General features: G+C 33.8%; 1 protein-coding gene across 3 annotated transcripts in view; it reads left to right on the forward strand.

Annotated features, from left to right (window-relative positions):
- The window catches only part of LOC140447822 (2-Hydroxyacid oxidase 1-like), a 36,655-nt gene extending 19,359 nt beyond the window's left edge, over positions 1-17,296 (forward strand). For 2 of the 3 annotated variants that reach the window (XM_072540724.1, XM_072540716.1), the window contains exons 2-8: positions 2,441-2,668; positions 7,735-7,886; positions 8,349-8,469; positions 10,507-10,641; positions 14,664-14,898; positions 14,954-15,182; positions 17,042-17,296. In XM_072540724.1, coding sequence (XP_072396825.1) covers positions 2,523-2,668; positions 7,735-7,886; positions 8,349-8,469; positions 10,507-10,641; positions 14,664-14,898; positions 14,954-15,182; positions 17,042-17,109 — 1,086 coding nt within the window. In that variant the 5' untranslated portion in view covers positions 2,441-2,522 and the 3' untranslated portion in view covers positions 17,110-17,296. Of the gene's footprint in view, positions 1-2,380; positions 2,669-7,734; positions 7,887-8,348; positions 8,470-10,506; positions 10,642-14,663; positions 14,899-14,953; positions 15,183-17,041 lie in introns of those variants that run through there. The other variant, XM_072540707.1, reaches the window with a different exon arrangement.
- Positions 17,297-21,541: the final 4,245 nt, after the last annotated feature.

The raw sequence follows: 21,541 nt of genomic DNA on the forward strand, positions 1-21,541 counted from the left end.
TAAAGTACATCTTCTTGTTCATCTATCAACATTCTAGATAGTAAAATCTTTATTACAAACATATCCCTAGTTTTGTACAAACTTAAAAGACAAAATATGTGCGGGAGAAGACAAAATATATGCAAAACTTATAAAATATATGCAAAACTTATAAAATGCGATGGGGAGGCACTATACAGACAGATTTATGAACTAATACAGAATATATGGACAAAGAAATAATGCCCGAAGAATGGAAGAAGGGAATTACAGTGACAATCCCAAAACAAGGAGGTTACAAATGACAGAACTGACAATAGATGCACACAGTTTCAAAGAGGTTGAAACATTCAAATATTTGGTAGTAATAGTCAACAGAAGAAATGAAAGTGTAGATATAAAAAGATGAATTCAAGCGGGAAATACAGCGTTTTATAGAAATAAAAAAATGTTTAGAGATAAGGAGATAAGCAAAAACACGAAAATGAAAATCTACAAAACGACCATAAGACCAATTATAAATTATAACACAATAAATTAGATGGTATAGACACATCATGAGAATAGAGAAGGTATATCAGTTTTCGGTATTTCTAAATTTGCGAAATGTGTAATGGAATGCCTGTACAAAAAGCATATAAGAAGCCGCTGGAAATAATCTCGATACAAAAAAAAATAGGTGAAACAAAGGTTAGCGAGAGCAGAATAGTTTGATAAAGAATACCAAAAATAGAGAAAAAGCAAGTCGTATAATTAAATACCACAACCAAAAGAAGAAAACCTATAGATAGTAGGCAAAAATTGGCAAATGTCTTCTTCTTTAAGTGCCATCTCCGCGGCGGAGGTCGGCAATCATCATAGCTATTCGGACTTTTGAGACGGCTGCTCTGAAAAGTTCATTTGATGTACATCCGTACCACTCTCTCAGGTTGCGCAGCCATGACATTCTACGCTTCCCTATGCTTCTCTTTCCTTGGATCTTTCCCTGCATAATCAGTTGGAGCAAGGTGTATTTCTCTCCACATATAATATGTCCGAGATATTCAATTTTCTTGTTTTAATTATATTTAAAATTTCTATTTCTTTATTCATCCTTCTCAGAACCTCTTTGTTTGTGACGTGTTCTGTCCACGATATTTTCAGAATTCTTCTATACACCCACAGCTCGAATGATTCCAGTTTTTTCATTGATGTCGCATTCAAGGTCCAAGATTCCATTCCATAAAATAAAGTCGAAAAAACATAGCACCTCGCCAACCTAACTCTTAGTTCCAATTTTAAATCCCTTGTACATAGCACTCTTCTCATTTTGTTGAAATTTGGTCTAGCCTTTTCTATTCTGATTTTGATCTCCTGAATGTAATCATTTGTGGAGTTAATCATTGTTCCCAGATATGCATATTTGTCCACTTGTTCGACGTTGGTTCCGTTTATTAGAAAATTCTCGTTATTTATTTGAGTTTTCGATATTCTCATAAATTTCGTCTTCTTGACATTCATTGTTAGACCATATTCTTTTCCATACTCCGCTATTCTGGTCACCAGTCTCTGAAGATCTTCAATATTTTCGGCTAAGATCACAGTGTCGTCCGCATATCTAATGTTGTTAATGGGAACTCCATTTACCTTTATTCCAGGTGTTTCACCCTCAAGAGCGTTTTTCAGGATCTCTTCGGAGTAGGTATTAAAAAGAATTGGCGACAATACGCATCCCTGTCTCACTCCACATCTTATTACAATTTCTTCTGACAGCTGTTCGTTGACACGTACTTTTGCCGCTGTTTATAGTATAAATTTGATATGATCCTGAGGTCGTTGTAGTCAATCTTCTTTGATTTCAGGACATTCATTAATTGTTTATGTCGTACTTTATCGAAAATGGCAAATGTAGACGAACTGAAACAAAAGGATCAAATATAAACAAAATTATACAGGACACATTGAACAAATACATACAGAGTCAAATCTAAAACTACTAAACAAAAATTGTACGAATACTATACTATCAGTAGCAGACGAATCGATCCAGAATAAAACAGAGAAAGTTCAAAAACTCAGTAAAGAAATACAAGATTTAATCAAAAAAAAAAATAAACAGTCTAGTATTTGGTCATTATAACCAAAATTTTGGAAACTATGCAAACTTTTGAAACTATATATATTTCCAGTCAACAGAAGTTATCGTTTCTTTTTATTTATTATAATCATCTTATTTCTTCCAAATTTACTTCCAGATCTAATATTTAAATTTTTTCTTTATAGTTATTAACTATTGTTTCATTTAAATGATTTTCTAAACATTTATGAAATTTATATACAATTTTAAGTGATAATAAATTTTCTGCCCAATTTTCCCCTACACAGTTAACAAATAAATTAACTTTCTGTCATGAACGTGATACTTGCAGTGAAAAATAAATACCTAATCATTAAGATAACTAATGTACATGCTGTTTTTAAGATAAAGCGACAAGAGGTATAAAACCTGTAAATATTCCGAATATAGTTTTTGGGAGAGTTTATTGCTTTCTGATAATATAAAAATGTCCAATTCGGTATCAAATCTTGTGTGTGTCAACGATTACGAAGAATATGCGAAGAAGAAATTATCAAATATGTACTTTGAGTTCTATTATAGTGGAGCTGGACAACAAAAAACTTTGGAATGGAATAAAAGTGATTTTAACAAGTAAGTAATTTATTTTTGTATAATTCAGTGTATAATAAAAATAGTATTGTTTTATTACTAACCGGTATTGTTTTACTTCTACAATGCTTCTACTATATAGATAAAAATTCAAAATCAGTTTTAATAGAGTTTATTTATTTAGACTCTTGAATTTTTTTATTATCTGTAATTTTTAAATGTATAACAGTCTAGCTTTTATAATAAACACTTCAAAAATAAAAACATCAGTGTGCATCGTAGATAAAAACAATTAATTAAATAACGTAGGTCAAGAACTGGAGTAGCATGCAAACCGCCATGAAAGTCATCATCATCACCCCCAGCCCTTTGTGTCCACTGCTGGACTTAGGCCTCCCTTATTTTTGTCCATTGTGCTCTATCTTGAGCATTTTTCATCCAATTTCTTGACATTTTCTTGAAATCGTTAGTCCATAGAGTAGGGGGTCATCCTCTACTTCTTTTGTCTAACCTCGGCCTCCACTCAAGCAATCTCTTCGTCCACCTTTCATCACTGATTCGGGCGACGTGTCCGACCCAGTTCCATTCCAGCAATTCGGTAAATTACAACGGTAATTGCTGTCCTTCTTCTTAAGTCTTCATTTCCAACTCAGTCACGAAGCGATATACTCAGCATTGACCTTTCCATTTTTCTCTGAGCTATTTGCAGCGTTTTAAAAGTTGTAGCTGTCAATGTCAAACTTTCGGCACCATAGGTCATCACAGGCAACACACATTGGTCAAATGTTTTACGCTTTAATGAAATTGGTATATCGCTTTTAAAGATGTCTTTGAGTTTTCCATAGGCTGCCCATGCTAGTTTTATTCTTCTTCGTAGTTCGCATGTTTGGTGGTCTCTTGTGATCATTTTTTCGTGTCCAAGATATATGTATTTTTCCCCCAGCTCTACTTCGTTGTCTCCAATATCGATATTTCCGCTAGGTACTAGGTCAAGAGTTATAGTCCAAGAGATTAAATACCAACGTCTAAGATGGACTGGCCATGTCCATAGACTCCCTAATAACCGCCTTGCCAAGTTAATATGGGAGGAAGCCCCCACAGGAAGAAGGCCCTTAAGAAATATATGGTCAGATCTAAGAACAATGGGGCTACCCACTGACCCAACTATTATGGACGGCCGTTCGAGATGGAAGCAAGTTGTGCAGTCAGCCAAAACCCACCTCGGGTTGTAGTGCTATGAGAAGAAGACTAGGTCATGAATTTTGTTTTGGAGATGTTTATTTTAAAACCCACACTGGCACATACTAACTCTCTCCGTTCGGCTCGCGGAGATAAGAATAAGGCCGAGGTCAGAAGGCCCTGCCTGTCGTAAGAGGCGACTAATGGGTAGGAAGTGAGAGGTGGAGAGCCGTCGCTTGAGGTGTCGGGTTTGTAGAAACGCACACGAACGCTTAGGCGTCACGGTCACCGGTCTACACTCCTAGTATCCGGACTCTCGTGGGACCACTCTACTCTCATTCCAAGAGGCAGGCGAGGTTGAACGAGCTGGGCCCATACACACCTCTGTTGGCCTTGCGTCAAGCGTGGTGTTGGTGTCCCGACACGTACCCGCCAGGAGATTTAAGAGTGGTAGAGGAGATCCTCGGCGGCGACCTGTCTACGTGCGAGGTGGAAATTCCTGTGCCTGCGTCACCTATCCGCCTGCGGGAGGGGATAACGGGTAGGTGAGGTAATCGCAACACATGTACTACGGGGAAGGTGGAGTGGCACCTTCACTTTGGTGTCGGACTCATAGGGGCAGTGGATTCGTTAACGGTCGAAAGGCAAGGTAGACCAGGGTCCTGCTAGTTTTTAAAAATTGGAGGGCACAAAGCTTAGCAATGGCACATACTAACTGAAGTTCATGTAGCATTGTACATATATCCTTGAGGTTGTCCATGAAAGTCATAAACTACTTAAAAACATTAAATATTTCGCCCAAAAGTTCGAGCCACAACTTCAGGCCATTCAAGACCATAACAGAGAAGTAAAAACCGACATAGAGAGCGTTACAGAAACCTGGAACAGCTACTGCTCAGAATTATACAAAGACACTTCAAAAGATGCATCAGTCTCAGAACACAAGCAACATGCAATCAAAGAGGCAGAATTGCTCTTATTCCTCATGCATACAAAATACTGCTACATATAATCAATGAAAGGCTAAATAACTGTCTACTTCCAGAGATAGCCGAAGAACAATGTGGTTCATACCAGAGAAAAAAACGCGTGAGCAGTTACTGAACCTGAACACCAGAGAGAATTTAAAAAAAAGCGGGAGAACATTACTGCTGTGTTTCGTAAGATTACACAAAGGCTTTCGATTCAGTAAAATAGGATCCTCTCTAGAGTGTAATGTAATATATGCGAGTACCTAACCACCTAGTTGACCCAATAAGTATGATATAAAACTCTAAAACTCAGAAAAAGGGGGAAAATACCTACTAGACGAATGGGATGCAGGAATCAGTATACGAGCCAAAAAAATATTTAACCTTTGATCCGCAGATGATACACTTATACTAGCAGTGCATATGGTGTGCCGACTTAAACACCCTGTATATATCATCTGACTTTAGTGTCACATCTCGTATCAAAGTACATTTTTATTTGTAGGGAATAGTGTAGACTGGGTACGGTTGTAACAATTTTCCTTTAATGATTCACAGCGCAGCTGTAAGCAACGATCAAAGCCTTTGACGTGAAGACATATTAATTTTTCTTAAAATTATTGTTAAAACCAGTAGTTTAAGTAAAACAGTTTGGACGGAAAATGGAATTTAAATAAGTGTGTGCGATTTTTAAAACCGACCCCATACAATGGGCGGTTGTAACACGAATAGGGAACAGTTGTAACATTCAAAAATAATACATAAATGACGCATATCAAATCAGTTTTATTATTTTTAATCAGATTTATTAATCAAAAATACCAAACAAAATATGAGTTTAAACAAATTATATTTCCTTATATTCGATTAGAATCATCGTAGTTGTGGCATATAATCATATCTATATACACGTACACCCATCAGTACAGGCTACTTGTTTTGCTACCAGTGCCAAGGGACAATGAAAAAATTAAATTTTGTGACATTGCGTACAAAACTAGGTGTTGAACGTCATAATTCCATTTCTCCATGTTTGTTACATAGTAACTAGCCTAAATATTTCTATTGCTATATTCTTGATTAACTCTAATGTAATTCTCTAATGCAACTCCTCTCGGTCTTGTGTGGCTCTAAAGAGTGCATAGGCATCGAGGTTTGTCAAATCCCTTATGTTTTAAAGCCATGAGTATTTCTTTCTTCCGATGCCCCGTTTTCCTTCTATCTTCCCTTCCATAATAAGCTTTAAAAACTGGTACTTGGAATTTCGAAATATATGACCCAAATAAGCAGTTTTCTTCTTTTTATTATTGGCAGAAATTTTCGTTTTTTGCCCATTAGATTAAATAATTCTACATTTGTTGTGTGATCTGTGCAGGGAATTTTAAGTAGTCTTCTAAATACCCACATTTCAAAGGCCTCCAATCGGTTCATCACATTGGCCTTTATGGTCCAGGTTTCTACACTATCTAGCAGTATAGAGTAAATGTAACATTTTACAAAGCGATATCGAAGCGTTAAGTTAAGGCTGCTGTTGCTTAGCAAGGTTCTCATATTAGTAAATATTGTTCTGGCTTGCTCAATCCTGCTACGTATCTCTATGTCTGGATCTAGATCTTCAGTTATCCAACTACCGAGATATCTGAACTTGGGGACCTTTTGGATGTTCATATTGTTTACTCTTATATTTAATTGCATATATCGTGTTCTGCTAACCACCATTACCTTCGTCTTGTCTATATTAATTTTCTTGTTAGGTTAGGTTGGCGTTAGCTTTGGCGTTAATGCTGAACATTTCTCTAATATATGTTTTATTGTTAACTTTTCTTCACAGTTGTTACATCTTGGTTCTTGTTTGTTGGAAAACACATGGCTATTAGTTAATCGCGTATGACCCAGCCGGAGTCGCGTTAATATTACCTGGTCTCTCCAACTTGTTGGTAATGTGGGCCAGGGTTTTATCGAGTTTTTACTATCGCGTAGCTTGACCGATGACACTTCCCACTTTACATTTGACCGCAGCTTTCACGTCTGCACTTGTAAATGTTTCAGTACACTCCGCACTATCACTATTTGCATCTTCTGTGAATTACAAGCATTTCCTTGAATTCCAATATGGGATGGTAAGCAGAAATATATAATATTTTTTTTTTTTCAGTTGAGCGGTATGAACTTCTTGTTTTATCTTGATGACCAAAGAATTAGTTGAGTAGACATATTGACTATACAGAACTTAGAGAGTCTGTGAGTATGATATAGTTGGTATTATTGGATGCGTTGACAGCAAGGGTGACCTGGTATAGAGCGTATAATTATGTAAAGTAAATGGAGTACTCTGAAGGGAGTTTGTATTTATTTGTCGATGTTGGGGTTATAACTACAGCACCAGTACTTTCATTTGATTTAGATGCATCTGTGTAGGATATTTGTATATTCCTTGTAGTTATGAAGCATAACATTGACGGATTTGATTAAAGGTGGGTTTGTTGAATGTTTGTCGAACGAAATGAGGCGGATTAGGCACTGATGGTTCTTTATTTGCCATGGAGGAATTAAGGACGATTGGGAGAAAAATCATGCTGGGAACGTGTAGTTTAATTTATCTAAGTAGCTTCTAATCCTTGCGTAGAAGAGTTTGGCCGTTCTTGGATTATTTATGAAGAGATTTGGGAACTTGTAAAACAGTTTTGAATAGTAGGTTTTTTTAAGTTGGACCTGATTTTTGCAACGTGTGCTACACTTAAATAAAGTCTTCTGTCTTCTAGGGACGATTCATCAACTTCACAATAAATACTTTCGATTGGTGTTATGCGACAAGCTCCAGATATTATACGTAAAGAGAGATTGTGAAGACTGTCAAGTTTTTTTAGCAGTAATTCATACTGATCCTTGTGATTTTTCATTATTTACTTCATTCCCATTTCTTTTCGTCATACTAATTCATGCACTTACCATTTTTAGATATCGTATTAGACCAAAATATATGCGCAAAGTAAGCAATAGAAATTTATCAACAACTATATTGGGCAAGTCCGTGGCATTTCCCGTAGGGATATCTCCCTCTGCTTTCCATAAAATAGCACACGTGGATGGAGAATGTGCTACTGCAAAAGGTAAATTTGTATACTTTATCCAAAATTTATTGACAATATTTGTAATATATATATATATATATATATATATATATATATATATATATATATATATAAATATATAAATATATATATATATATATATATTTATATATATATATATATATAAATATATATATATATATATATATATATATATTTATATATTTATATATATATATATATATAAATATATATATATATATAAATATATAAATATATATATATATATATATATATATATATATATATATATATATATATAAATATATATATATATATATATATATATATATATATATATAAATATATATATATATATATATATAAATATTTATATATATATATATATATAAATATATAAATATATATATATATATATATATATATATATATATATATATATATATATATATATATATACATATCTGCTGTTTATTTAAGCTGCTCAAGATTTAGAAACCATCTTCATATTAAGTTCACACTCTAATTCTTCCTTTGAAGAGGTCTCGAAAGCGGCACCACATGGCAGAAAATGGCTACAAATGTATATTTTCCAAAGCAGGTAAATAATAAGTGGATTTTAATTGATCGGACATAGCTTTTTTAACAATAAGAATAGCAAATTTTGCTTATTTAATATTGTTCCTAAATATTCCTCTTTAGGTGGCTTTTACGCCGTTGAGTTATTTTACTACGACTTACAGGCTTCAAAAGTTTTTACATTTTACTTGTTACATTTTTAATGTTTTTCTATTTTGCAACTTGTCAAAAGCGAATGAAACCGATTTTCCCGAACGAATCCTATAATCGCCACAGTATATGGATAAAGAAGCTTCTTTTAGCATTAAACTGTTGGACACGCTTATTCAGGGATTTAGTACCGCTGATAGTATAATTTGACATTTTCATGGCATAGTATCTTTGTTTTTATTAGGGGAGACCGGGGTTCGTTAACTTTTTGTTTAAATAAATTAATTTTTACTGATTTATTTTTTGCATACTGTTAAATTTAAGTACGTCAGCTGGTTCTATACTCCTTCAGGTATTATATATACATTTTCAATTTATTTGAGTTCTACGTAGAAAAAATTTTAAAGCAAATTTTGACTGTCAAGTAGCCCCGGGTGCGGGTTTAGTTGACTAACGGCCTGGGGTTAGTTGACTCAATATTTTCTTAGTGATATCATAAGGGTAATAATATTAAAAAAAAAATGCAGACTCAATTTTTCACGTTTATTTTAACCATTAACATTTAGAAAATCTATCAATTAAAAACGAAACTCACAAATGATCATCTGAATCACAATTGAGGCATATGAAGAAAGTGATATTACGTTTGTTAGTGCATTTGATGTGAGCTCATCTGCTGCAATGATTGCATTGCACCATCATTGCACTAAGTCATCACCTCTAATTTAGATATGATGGTTCACATACTAAGCACTCAGTTCCAGCCTCCGATTCCATGGATGTAGGGTCATGATGAGCTGCAGACGTAGATGAAATCGGGCTTTCTCCCCGGAAAAAAATTGTCGACCATCTCTAATTTTCGTGTTTTTAATGTCTTTCTTTTGGTTGCATGTTTCTCTTTTATGTAGACCTTTCTTTTCTTTCGCATTCTGTCTTTCTTCCGTGAGAGCGTCTTTTATCGAAGTATCGGTTAAAATAGCAGTTTGTATCTTCTTCCGTCATATTCTCAAATTTTGTCGAAGACCTGCTTTTTGAGACGGCCTTACTTCTGCAGGGGAAAGCAATATCGAACTTGCAGGTTCTATTTTTATCGATGTGGCTGTGTTTGCAGGCAAATTGTTGTTGCCTGCAAACAGAAAGGTGAGATTCAAGGTTGTCGAGAAGCAAAAGTATAGGGCGCTCCTTAAAACATCTTGTGTGAAACAGAAAATGCTTGACAAATTTCACAAAATGTTGTTTTTGCATCTCCTAAGCTTCTGACAGGATCAACTATAATAAAGTGGTCCCTTTAATTTACCCTCGAAAAAATGAAGAACGGAGGAACAGTATTACCACTTGCTGACCCTGCAGCAGTAAGGGGTTAGAAGGGTTCCTTTTTGTGCGGACGTGAATTTCCCTATTTGCTTAAATCCACGTCGTACCACTATTCTATCCAGCTTCTAAACAGTTGTGATACCCGTCTCGTCAACGTTCCAAATATCCGATGCTTGCAAATTCAGACACTTAAATGATTTTATAAATAATAATTAATAATACAAAAATGTTAAAAACCAAAGTAATTACTTACTAAGGACGATTCTGGATTTCTCGTTCTCACCAACACAAAACACAAGCGACCATAACAGCGATATGGTAAAATGGAGTCGCAAGAAGATATTGTGTCTACAGGCGACATCTGTTACACATTAGAGGAACTGGAGGAAATTAGTCAACTAACTCCTTTAGTCAACTGGTCCCAGTCTACCTTACTTCTTCCTTATTTTTTACTTTTTTCTCTAATACATTAATTAGAAGTACTGTTGATAGCACATTAAATGTTATCTTTATTTATCTCTTGCACTATTTAATCGTTCCACGTAATACATTATTTATGTTTCTGGGAATTTCTTAAACAACTTATATGTTTTAGGGAAATTACGAAAGATTTTGTAAAAGAAGCAGAAAAAAACGGATTTGAAGCATTGGTACTTACCATTGATTTCGCTTTATTTGGTATCCGACTAGTAAATTTAAGAAACCAGTTTAGGGCACCACCTAATGTGCAGTAAGTACAATAATATACGGGTTGTAAGAAAGTCTGCAAACAAGATTTTTTTCTTTTAAATTTTTTATTTAAAGAGTTATTTTGGAAATATTTTTGTGTATTTTAAAATATGTATCAAAATCATGTAACTTAAAAACTTCATGAAGGCTGAGAGACACAGAGTTGCCAATGTCTTAATAAATGTCATGAGTATGAAATACAGAGTACACAAAAGTCTGAAAATGCCTAATTATCTCTTCAATGGATTTTCCGAATTATGCAAAAACAGGGATAAACCTATTTTTCAATATAAAGATCTGAAATTTGATGTATGTAACGTTGTCAGATTTGCCATCTTTCTAATATGATTTTGGTTTTTTAAATACAACACCCTGAATATTGTATCTTTATTGAAATCTCGACTTGAATCCAGTTCAACAGTGTATACAAACCATATACAATACATACTTTCGATTTTATGTAGTCAGGAATATCTATATACAGTCCATCTAATTTACTTACCGTTGCACGTCATTATCATTGACAGAGATTGAAGTTGACATAGTTGCCAAAGTTTAAAAAAATCCTGAATATATTGTAACTTTCTTTATTTTTATTGTGTTTATTATTTCGCATTCTTTGCCCATTTCTCGCAATACTTCCGTGTTAGTTTTCTTCTGTGTCCATGCTATTCTAAGCATCCTCCTGTAACACCACATTTCAAAGGACTGTAACTTATTTATGTGTTGTTGCTTTAATGTCCAGCTTTCAAGTCCATATTGCAGTATCGAAAACACGTAGCATCTCAGTGCTCTTACTCTCAGTTCTAGGTCTTGGTTTGGAAATATGTAAATTTAAAGCTGCAGCTACACGCTAAAACAAGAATGCATATTTTAAGCATCTACAATAATATACAAACCATACATTTACATACTTCTCTAACAGCAGTCAAGGGTAGAATGTGGCCGTTATTAGCACGTTCCTGTTTTAAAATAATGAATCAAAGAAGCTACTATCTCTTTACAACGACTATTTAAATTCTTACGTGACATTTTTTAAATAAAACACACTAATTTTGTTCTAAAAAGAACAGATTTTATTAAATAGGTAAAAATATAAAACAAGAGGTATTCACTTTAAAATTCAAAATAATAAAGTACAAAAAGTTTCAACACCGCATACATAATTGTTACCAACTTATGCCAAAATATCACCTTCGTTCGATTACAGTTACAGTGTGTTCCGAACAAATGTTCTTCATAAAAATGCTTTATAATGCATTTATACAAATTAAATGAAACATATTATTGTGTATTTCTTTAAGTTAACATTAATAGAAATTTTTAAATATTATTTCTACGAGTATATAATAAAACATATCTAGTGGCTGTAATGCCAGTGTACTCGGCAAAGTGATTCCAAAAAAGAACACACCTACCGCCTAAATATTTCGTGTTGGTATAATGTGACTTCACGGGCTATGACGCGGATGACGTGCAACGGTAAGTAAATTAGATGAAATATATATATATATATATATATATATATATATATATATATATATATATATATATATATATATATATATATATATATATTGGAGACGGCTCCAAATTCCCGTTCTTCTTCGCCAATCCTCCCGGTCCAGACATGCTCCTCCTCCAAACCTCTCGATTCCATCGCTCTTCTAATTCCTTCATTCCATGAGCGTCGAGGTCTACCTCTTTTTCTTTTTCCAGGGGGCTTCTATCTGTGAAGTTTTTAGGGCCAGTCAGGAATATCTTAAAATGATAAAACAAAAGCCTAAAAACGCCTAATTGTCTCAATAATTTTTTTGATTCAAACTATGTACAATTAAATTTGAACATCATAATTAAAAGTTTGCTACAGTGCTAAATTAATGTCTACCTATTCAAGTGTTCAAAATGTACTCCATTGTTGATTTGACAGTAGAAACTCCTTGCTGAGCTTCATCGCACTTCGTGAACTTCATTTCAGTAGTTCCTTCTCATCTTTGGAACCATTGCCAGTAACGGGATCCACTTCCATAGTTTCCGTATGTCTAAAGCTTTATTCTTCTTTTACTTTGTTTGCTTTGTTTGTTTATTCTGTGTCCATTCTTGCTTCACAAGAAGCTACGGAATGGAAGTGCCCCGCATGCAGAGAGAAGGCTTATAAAAAGTGGGTGCCGCTGAACCCGGAATTGAGATTCGTGCTGAGCTTCCATTTGATTGTGCTCACATAACAAAATTAGCAACCACGATCAAACATGTCTCTCAACACGACAAGTACTAAAACTAGTATCTACGAACTACTAGTATAACTAAAGATAATAACTTCCACACTAAATAGAGTTTTACAACACTTATTAGACATCAGCTTAATTATGAATAGCTAATTTTATATGTAAAAAAACATATCTCTTTGATCATCATCATCCAGCCTCAAGAGTCCACTGCTGAACATAGGCCTCTTCCTCATGTTTCCAACCCCGTCTATCTTGCGCCGCTCTCGTCCATTTTTTATCGAGTCTTCTTAAATCGTCAGTCCATCTTGTAGGTGGTCGACCGACGCTTCTCTTGTCTTCCCTTGGCCTCCATTCCAATAACCTCTTTGTCCATCGCCCATCTGTCATTCTGGCTATGTGTCCTGCCCATCTCCATTTTAGTCTGGCTATCTTCTCGATGATGTCAGTCACTCCGGTTCTTCTCCTGATGTCTTCGTTGGTTATTTTGTCTCGCAGAGTTATTCCTAACATGGACCGCTCCATTCTTCTCTGCGTGACTCTTAGTTTGGTAGCTGCTGCTTTTGTTAAGGTAAGTGTTTCTGCTCCGTACGTCAAGACTGGGAGGACGCACTGATCAAATACCTTTCTCTTTAGGCATGTGGGCAGCTCACTTTTAAAAGTTTCTCTCAGTTTTTCAAATGCTGCCCACCCAAGGCCGATTCTTCTCTTCAGTTCATGAGTCTGGTTATCCCTGCCAATCATAATTTCATGTCCCAGGTATTTATATCTATCTACGAGTTCTATTTCTTTTCCACCAATACTGATGTTCTGGTTGGGTACCAAATTGGTCATGATTTTTGTTTTCGAGATATTTATATTTAAACCTACACTTTCTGTAGCCACAACGAGTTCCTGTACCATCTCTCTTGCCATACCTAGATCTTCAGCTATTATAAGTATATCATCGGCGAAACGTAAGTTGTTTAGATATTCTCCATCTATTTTTATTCCCTTTGTCATCCAATCCAAATTCTTAAAAGCATGTTCTAGCACCGTATTAAAAAGTTTAGGTGACATTGGGTCTCCTTGTCTAACCCCCCGTTCTATTTTTATGCGATTACTGTTAGTATGTAATCTGACAGTGGTTGTTGCCTGCAGGTATATTTTGTATAATAATTTAGTATATCTATAATCTAGCCTGCATTCTTTAAGCGCCTGTAATATTTTGCTTAGCTCAACTGTGTCAAAGGCTTTGTGAAAATCGATAAATATTAGAACTAGAGGTTTATTGTATTCCACTGCTTTCTCTATTAGGGTTTTTATACTTTGTAGATGGTCATTTGTTCCGTAACTTTTTCGGAATCCTGCCTGTTCCCTTGGTTGATAAGTCTCTAATTTTCTTTCCATTCTCTTAACTAGTATTCGCGTAAACAACTTATATATATGGCTGAGGAGGCTAATCGGTCTGTAATTCTCTAAATTTGCTTTGCTTCTCTAAATCTCTTTGATCAACGATGGAAAATTACGTAAAAAAATATATAAAAATAATAAATTATTTCATTCCAGAAAAAAATAGCTTGTTGCAAATTTTTGTAGCAACTGCAATTAAATCTACTAATTATAAGTCTCAAAATATTTTAATATCTACTTAAGCATTTGTACAAAATACTTCTACGTGTTGATTGGTGCTGTTTAGGATCTATCAACACGTGTACTACTTACTACTACGTATTTATAGAAGTATTTTTACGTGCTGATAGGTACTGTGTCGCTTATTAGATAACTTGTTTATGAAATAGATTTATTACTTTTTTAGGTCAATTCTTCTTAACAAATATAAAGATAGTAATACTATAAAAAACTTCATTGATTTTTCTGACCCAGATGCCGACTGGAGCTACATTACTTGGTTAAAAAGTATCACTAAACTACCAATCGTAGTAAAAGGTATATTAACAGCTGACGACGCTATCGCAGCAGCAGATGCAGGAGCTTCTGCTATTATTGTATCGAACCATGGTGCTAGACAATTAGATAGTCTTCCCTCAACGGTATGTTATAATATTAATAGCAAGAAAATCATAGCTTTAATACAAATTATTTCAGATAGAAGCATTACCGGAGGTGGCAAAAGCAGTTGGGCATAGAGTTGAAGTGTACATGGACGGAGGAATCAGAGATGGCACTGATGTATATAAAGCTCTAGGACTGGGAGCAAGAATGGTGTTTATTGGTAGACCTGCATTGTGGGGTTTAACTCACGATGGAGAAAAGGGTGTCAAGAAAATTTTAGAGATTCTAAAAAAGGAACTAGATAATGCAATGGGAATCACAGGTACCGCGTATTTTATTTAAAATAGTTTTAATATATTTGATCATTTGTTTATTTACCTGTTTTGTGAAGGCCTTTCTTTTCGTATCCCTTTTCGTTCGCATGAAATTAAAAAGTTTTTGCTTATTGATAAATAAAATATATTTTACACAACATAATATTTCGTTTATATCTTTCTTAATATGGCTCGTATTCTGAAACCTACTGACTTCAGTTCTTTAGTTTCTAAAATTATCTTTCTCTCTCCTAATTTCTTCCTTCAGTGCTAGCTCACTATATTAACAGTAATTTATAAAATAAAACTCTTCTTGGTTTGGTAAGATTACTGTTCGGGAATCTATATTTATTTATTATAGCTAATTTAATATTAAATTTCTTTGCGATTTGAGAATAACTCAATAAGCCTACTTGGGATGCCTAATAAGGTGCTACGACACAGTTGTTAACTTTAACTTTCGTGATAGTGACACGAACGTACCGTCTGCAACGAGCTTTTTGGTGCTTTCATGGAAGAATCCATTACTCATTTTGCATATTACTAAGAAAGTTGTGCAGTAACGAATTGAGTACCCTAGTCACTCAAGTCTACGTGAGTAACCTAAGTCCTACAGAATTACAGTTAAAAGGTAAGCGTCTTGTGCGTAACGCGTGGAAACCTTTTTTTTTGTTAAAAATATATTAATTTTGCTACTTAGTTATTTTCATAGTTGTTACTATTTTTTTTTAATTATTCTCGTGCTATTTATTAATTTGGCTACTACGATTTGTGCTATTGAATCGTATCCCGTCTGATCAAGCCATTATATTCATAACTTTTATTATATCTCCGCACTGCAGGCCTTTTTTTATTTTTGCTTTCTACCTCTGCCGATTAGATTTTAGACAGACTAAAAACGCGGAAAGAGCCAAGCAGAAGGTGATTGGTCATCTACTCCTAGTGGGTGGTGAGATTGGAAAACCAAAATCTCTGTTTGTGTGTTTAAATGCGACTTTTAAGGAGTGAGTCGAGGACACTCACTTTCTAGCGTGTGAATTCGGGATTATGTGTATTTCAGGATTGTATGTGGTGGCTAGCGAACGAATATCTTCTGGGAGGTGGGTGCTTAGGAGGTAGATGTAGCAGTGATTCTTTACAAATTTTGATCGATACTTAAAGTATTGTATTGTTGTACGTCGAAGTGGTGTGACCGCCATAAGTCGTACCTTTTTTTACTTCTTAAACATTTAGTGCTTTTACAATACACTTGAGGTTTCGAAAGTAATTGTCAACCGGATTCGGTGTTCTGTGCGTAGTTTAGGAGATTCCTTCACTAATATTGACGAAGCGTTCCTGGATTAACGGAGAGCCCTGTTCAGTACCAAGCGTTGACAAACTTTCTACACCTTCAGCGCTCTTACAATACACTCCAGGCCTCGAAAGTATTATAGTCTGGGTGCCCTACACGTAGTTGTTTTCTTGTTGTGGGTATCCTAAGCTGTTTAATTCACAGCGTTACGGTCTGTATCGAGCTTGTTAGGTACTTGTATAATGTAGACCCCCGCTCGAACAGCTCCGTATCCGGACTGAGAATCCTGAATATCATTGTCTTTTAAAGTGTGTATCTCTTCTTCGGACTGCCATACTATATCTGTAGGTCACGCCTACTAGTTGGCTTTACACCTAAATATAAAGCTTGGGGTATCTGGAAGACATGATACGTGTCCTACCGTCCGCTATTGCAACTGAATGAGCGTATTTTAGATTTACATTACGAAATAACAGTAAAATGGGGCATCCCATGCAATCTTTTCTTTTTTATCAATTTTATTATATGAAAATACATGTTCTAATAAATTGATCATTTCATAATTTTTTGTTTCAGGATGCTCAAAACTAACCGATATAAATCAAGATCGAGTGGTTCATGAAAACTACTACGCAAGGCTATGATGAGATTTTTTTATAAACATTTTTGATACTATTATAGATACAACAATCGTGACCACAAAATTTAAAACTACTCTAAAAAACTCTTAAATTCATTTATTAAACTAAAAAAAACATATTTTTGTTTTAATCCAATAATGTTCACATTGAAGCATGTATTAAACTCAGTTAAAATGACAAGAATTGTTATTTATTTATTATTTGTGTCTTTATATCTGCTAGAACAAAACATTTTATACTGTGTGTAACTATTTTTAGATAAGAGAAATCAACTTACTTACTTATTTATTTAATGCTTCTCCTAAAATTAACTAAATAGCTTTTAGGATCTTACAATAAAGTCGTCCCAGCAATGCAACTCAAAAATATTGACAATATCATTTTAAAGGCATCAACTATAAAATGAATAATTTGATGATGAGACAGATACAATTTAATTATTAAAAGAATTTTTTACCAAATAAAAAAATCATTTGTTTAAATGTAGAAATAATACTGAGTGATGCTAATGCAAAAATAGGAAAAGAAGAAATATACGAACTTAATAATGAAAAATATAGTTTGCATGAAGTAACGAACGAAAAGGGTCATTTTTAATATGTTTTGCAAAAGAAATCAATATGCTCATTATGAGCTTGTACTTTCAACACAAAAAAATACACCAAGGAACGTGGAGATCGCCAGAAAGGAAAACTGTAAACCAAGTAGATCATTATGCTTGTCGAAAAAGACATGGAAAATGTATAAAGAACATACAGATGACCAGAAGCAGACACAGTTCATTTTATAGTCGGAATACAAGTGAATCAGCTTATACTAGTTCTTAGAAACCAGCGAAAAAAAAGTATAAAGCAAGTAAACCTATTAGACTACTGTCAGAAGAAGACCTGTACACTACAAAAGCAAAAATGGAAGAGATTTAGTAAGTGATGAGAAAATACTGAACAGATGGAAAGAATACTTCGAAGAAAAATACTACTTAAACGAAATACCCCCAAAAGAATATGAAGAACTGAAGCAAAATATCAACCAAGAACGAACAGAGGAAAGACCGCCTATTGAAAAAGATATAATAGAGAAACTAAAGAAACATAAGAGCACAGGGAAGGGTTAAGTAACAGCTGAAATGTTCAAATATGGAGGACCAGTACTAATTAGGCATTTTTAAAAGTTGCTAAAAGAAATATGGGAACAAGAACGCGTTCCGAAAGAATGGAGTGAAATCACTCCTTATTCTTCCTTCTTGTATGTAGGCTTTCTTGATCTGCCAATATTTCTTCGTCCATTTGGTGACTTATTTCGTGTAATTCGTACTATCCTATATATATATATATATATATATATATATATATATATATATATATATATATATATATATATATATATATATATATATATATATATATATATATATATATATATATAACATATATAAAAATATTACATTTCCTCAATACTGTTTTAAGCCTCAATTACTAATGTTAGCTGAAAGTCATGCAAAACCAAACATATATGTATATATGTTTGGTTTTGCATGACTTTCAGCTAACGTTAGTAATTGAGGCTTAAAACAGTATTGAGGAAATGTAATATTTTTATTCGTTAACCATTCTTTTATTTTATCTACGGTCCAGGTTTTTGTTGGTTGCTTATTTAAAATTTCCGAATGGTATGTAGCATTATCCAGTACTATAACGGATGGTTCATGTAAACTTGGCAACAGTTTTTCTTTCAACCATTTCACAAACTTCTCCGTATTCATATTGTCATGATAAACAGCCGATTTTGATGAAAACACAAGATCTGCTCCCTCAATAAAACCATGTTTTCCACCTGCATGCACTATAATATATCTCTTTCCCTCGTTATCGATGTGTTTTATGGATTTTATACTCTCGTCCTGCCAAATTCGTTTGATACTGTCTTTAGCAAAAATCCATGTTTCGTCTAAATAAACAAAGGAAGAACATTCTTTTTTAAATTTGTTATAATTTCTTAAAAATTATTTTCTTTTGTGAATGACACTATACATCGTTCCACGTTAAGAAAATAACATTAGGCTTATGGAGATCAGTGTTGCCAAAACTCTTAGGCATGCGGTTTATTAGATTGTCGATATATCAGAGCCGTATTCAGCACTGTGTACTTGTAGTTAATTAATTTCACTAATAAAAGGATATGTATAGTTGAATACAAAATAATGCATTATCAATACCTGTTTCTTTAATAGACAAATATAGGTATGCATTTATTATAGGTCTAATAAAAATAGTTATATTTTACTATTGTTTAACATTACATATTGATTAACGCTTTAAATAAGATATAACTAAAAAAACAAGTGCAGCTTTAATTTTATTTTCATGTAAGTAATGACAACAATTACATACATAAAAATTTTTCCTTGTATACAGGGTGAATCACCACTAATGGAACGAAAGATTACAGCGAAAGAGTAAAAAAATTAAATTACTAGTTTGTAAGTTGATAAAAGCTACATTTTAAAATTATTTTGAAATATACAGGGTATCCCAATTACAGGGTTGTTACTCCATCTTTTGCGCGGTCGGCCGATACTTTTTTTACCGATTAATGATTTATCTCTTGCTATTTTGACCACACGTGCCTCCCCCATTCGGCTTATGTGGTTATTCCAGTCTTTTTTCTATTTAGTGTCCATTCATTTATACACTATATATATATATATATATATATATATATATATATATATATATATATATATACGTTATATATATATATATATATATATATATATATATATATATATATATATATATATATATATATATATCTAAAGTAAAGTATTCAACTAGTGAATTCAGAGGTTTAATCGGTCATTCAGGTTGGCAAATAAAAAAAGTTCATAACTTCATAAGTTTATCGAAGATGTTTCGCTTTATATATCTAAAGCTTCATCAGTTCTCTAAAATATAAACAGATGACATAGAGTTTATAAGAAATACAGATGTTAATAGTTCATAACTTACAACTAATATGTAGTATATTATCGATGTTATTATATATCTACTGTAAACTTTACTCATTATTTAAAACTAACTTAATAAAAAAAACAAAAAACACAAACTCTGCAAAAAATGATGTTCATATTCATAGATACGAAGATTAAAAAAAATTTAAACGAATATTTGGCTTCATTTAGAGATGGTTCTCCAATGAAAATAAACAAAGCACTGATTTATTTCAATCGACGCGATACCGAAATTTATATATATATATATATATATATATATATATATATATATATATATATATATATATATATATATTAAACCTAGAGCTAAGATTAATACTATGATAAAAATTAATATTAAACTCACCAGTCTTCCGGGTTGAACCGCGTCGATATCCATTGGGCCGAGCTTTCGACATCCTCTCTGATGTCTTCTTCAGGGCTTCCGAGGTTTCGGTCTCCTGAGTCCCCAGACACTACTACACTTATCACTAGTCACTTCACTATAAGACTTTTCGGATTTGGCACTTTGTGTCCGTCGATTTGCACACTATCACATAATTCACTCACTGCATATTAACATCATCCTCATCTTCTCTATCATCGCTATCACTTTCATTACTGTCACTGTCAACCGTCACATTTATTACCACAGGATCAATATCGTCCATCAACCCATCAATAACCCAAAATTTTTGCTCTTCCTTAATAGCAAGTTTACAATAGTTTTTCCAGTTTTCCACTGTAACTACACCAAATGCATTTCTTATTAATTGTTCCATACCGGCGGCCTTAAACTCTGTGTTGTGTGAGGCAATATGTCTTTTGACTTGACTCCATACCATTTCAATTGGATTTAACTCACAATGGTATGGAGGTAGTCTCAGAATGGCAACATTTTTCTCTTTGCACATCTCGTCGATTTTATATTTTATGTATTTTTCTTTGTATGTGTTTACGACTTCCATGAGCTCTGATTTTAAATAATCTTCTTCAAAAAAGACATCTTTCTCCAGCAACCACGTCTTAATTTGATCTTTATTGAAGGCTTGTGTCGGAATCGCTTCTTCTCTCCTCGAATGGTACGAAGCGTTGTCCATCACACAACACTTTTCTCTGGAAGATTAGGAAGCAGCTTTTCCTTAAACCATTGTTCAAATATAGGACCATCCATCTCATCATGATAGTCCGCTGAATTTTTTTTAGCTAAAAACCAAAAAGCAGCATCTTCTACAAAGCCCAATTCGCTACCTGCATGCACTATAACAAATCGGGGGCCTCGTTGTGTCGGCTGTTTTAGGCCTGTTGACAACCCCTTAACAAACGCATCCCTGGTTGAAGTCACTGAGAGGTCCTTCCATTCTTTGGAAACACTATGTCCAACATTCACCCAAGTTTCGTCCAAATAAACGACGGTGTATCCTTGAGAACGAAATTTTTTTA

Source organism: Diabrotica undecimpunctata, chromosome 1 (assembly GCF_040954645.1).
Source record: "Diabrotica undecimpunctata isolate CICGRU chromosome 1, icDiaUnde3, whole genome shotgun sequence".
Taxonomy (NCBI): Eukaryota; Metazoa; Arthropoda; class Insecta; order Coleoptera; family Chrysomelidae; genus Diabrotica; species Diabrotica undecimpunctata.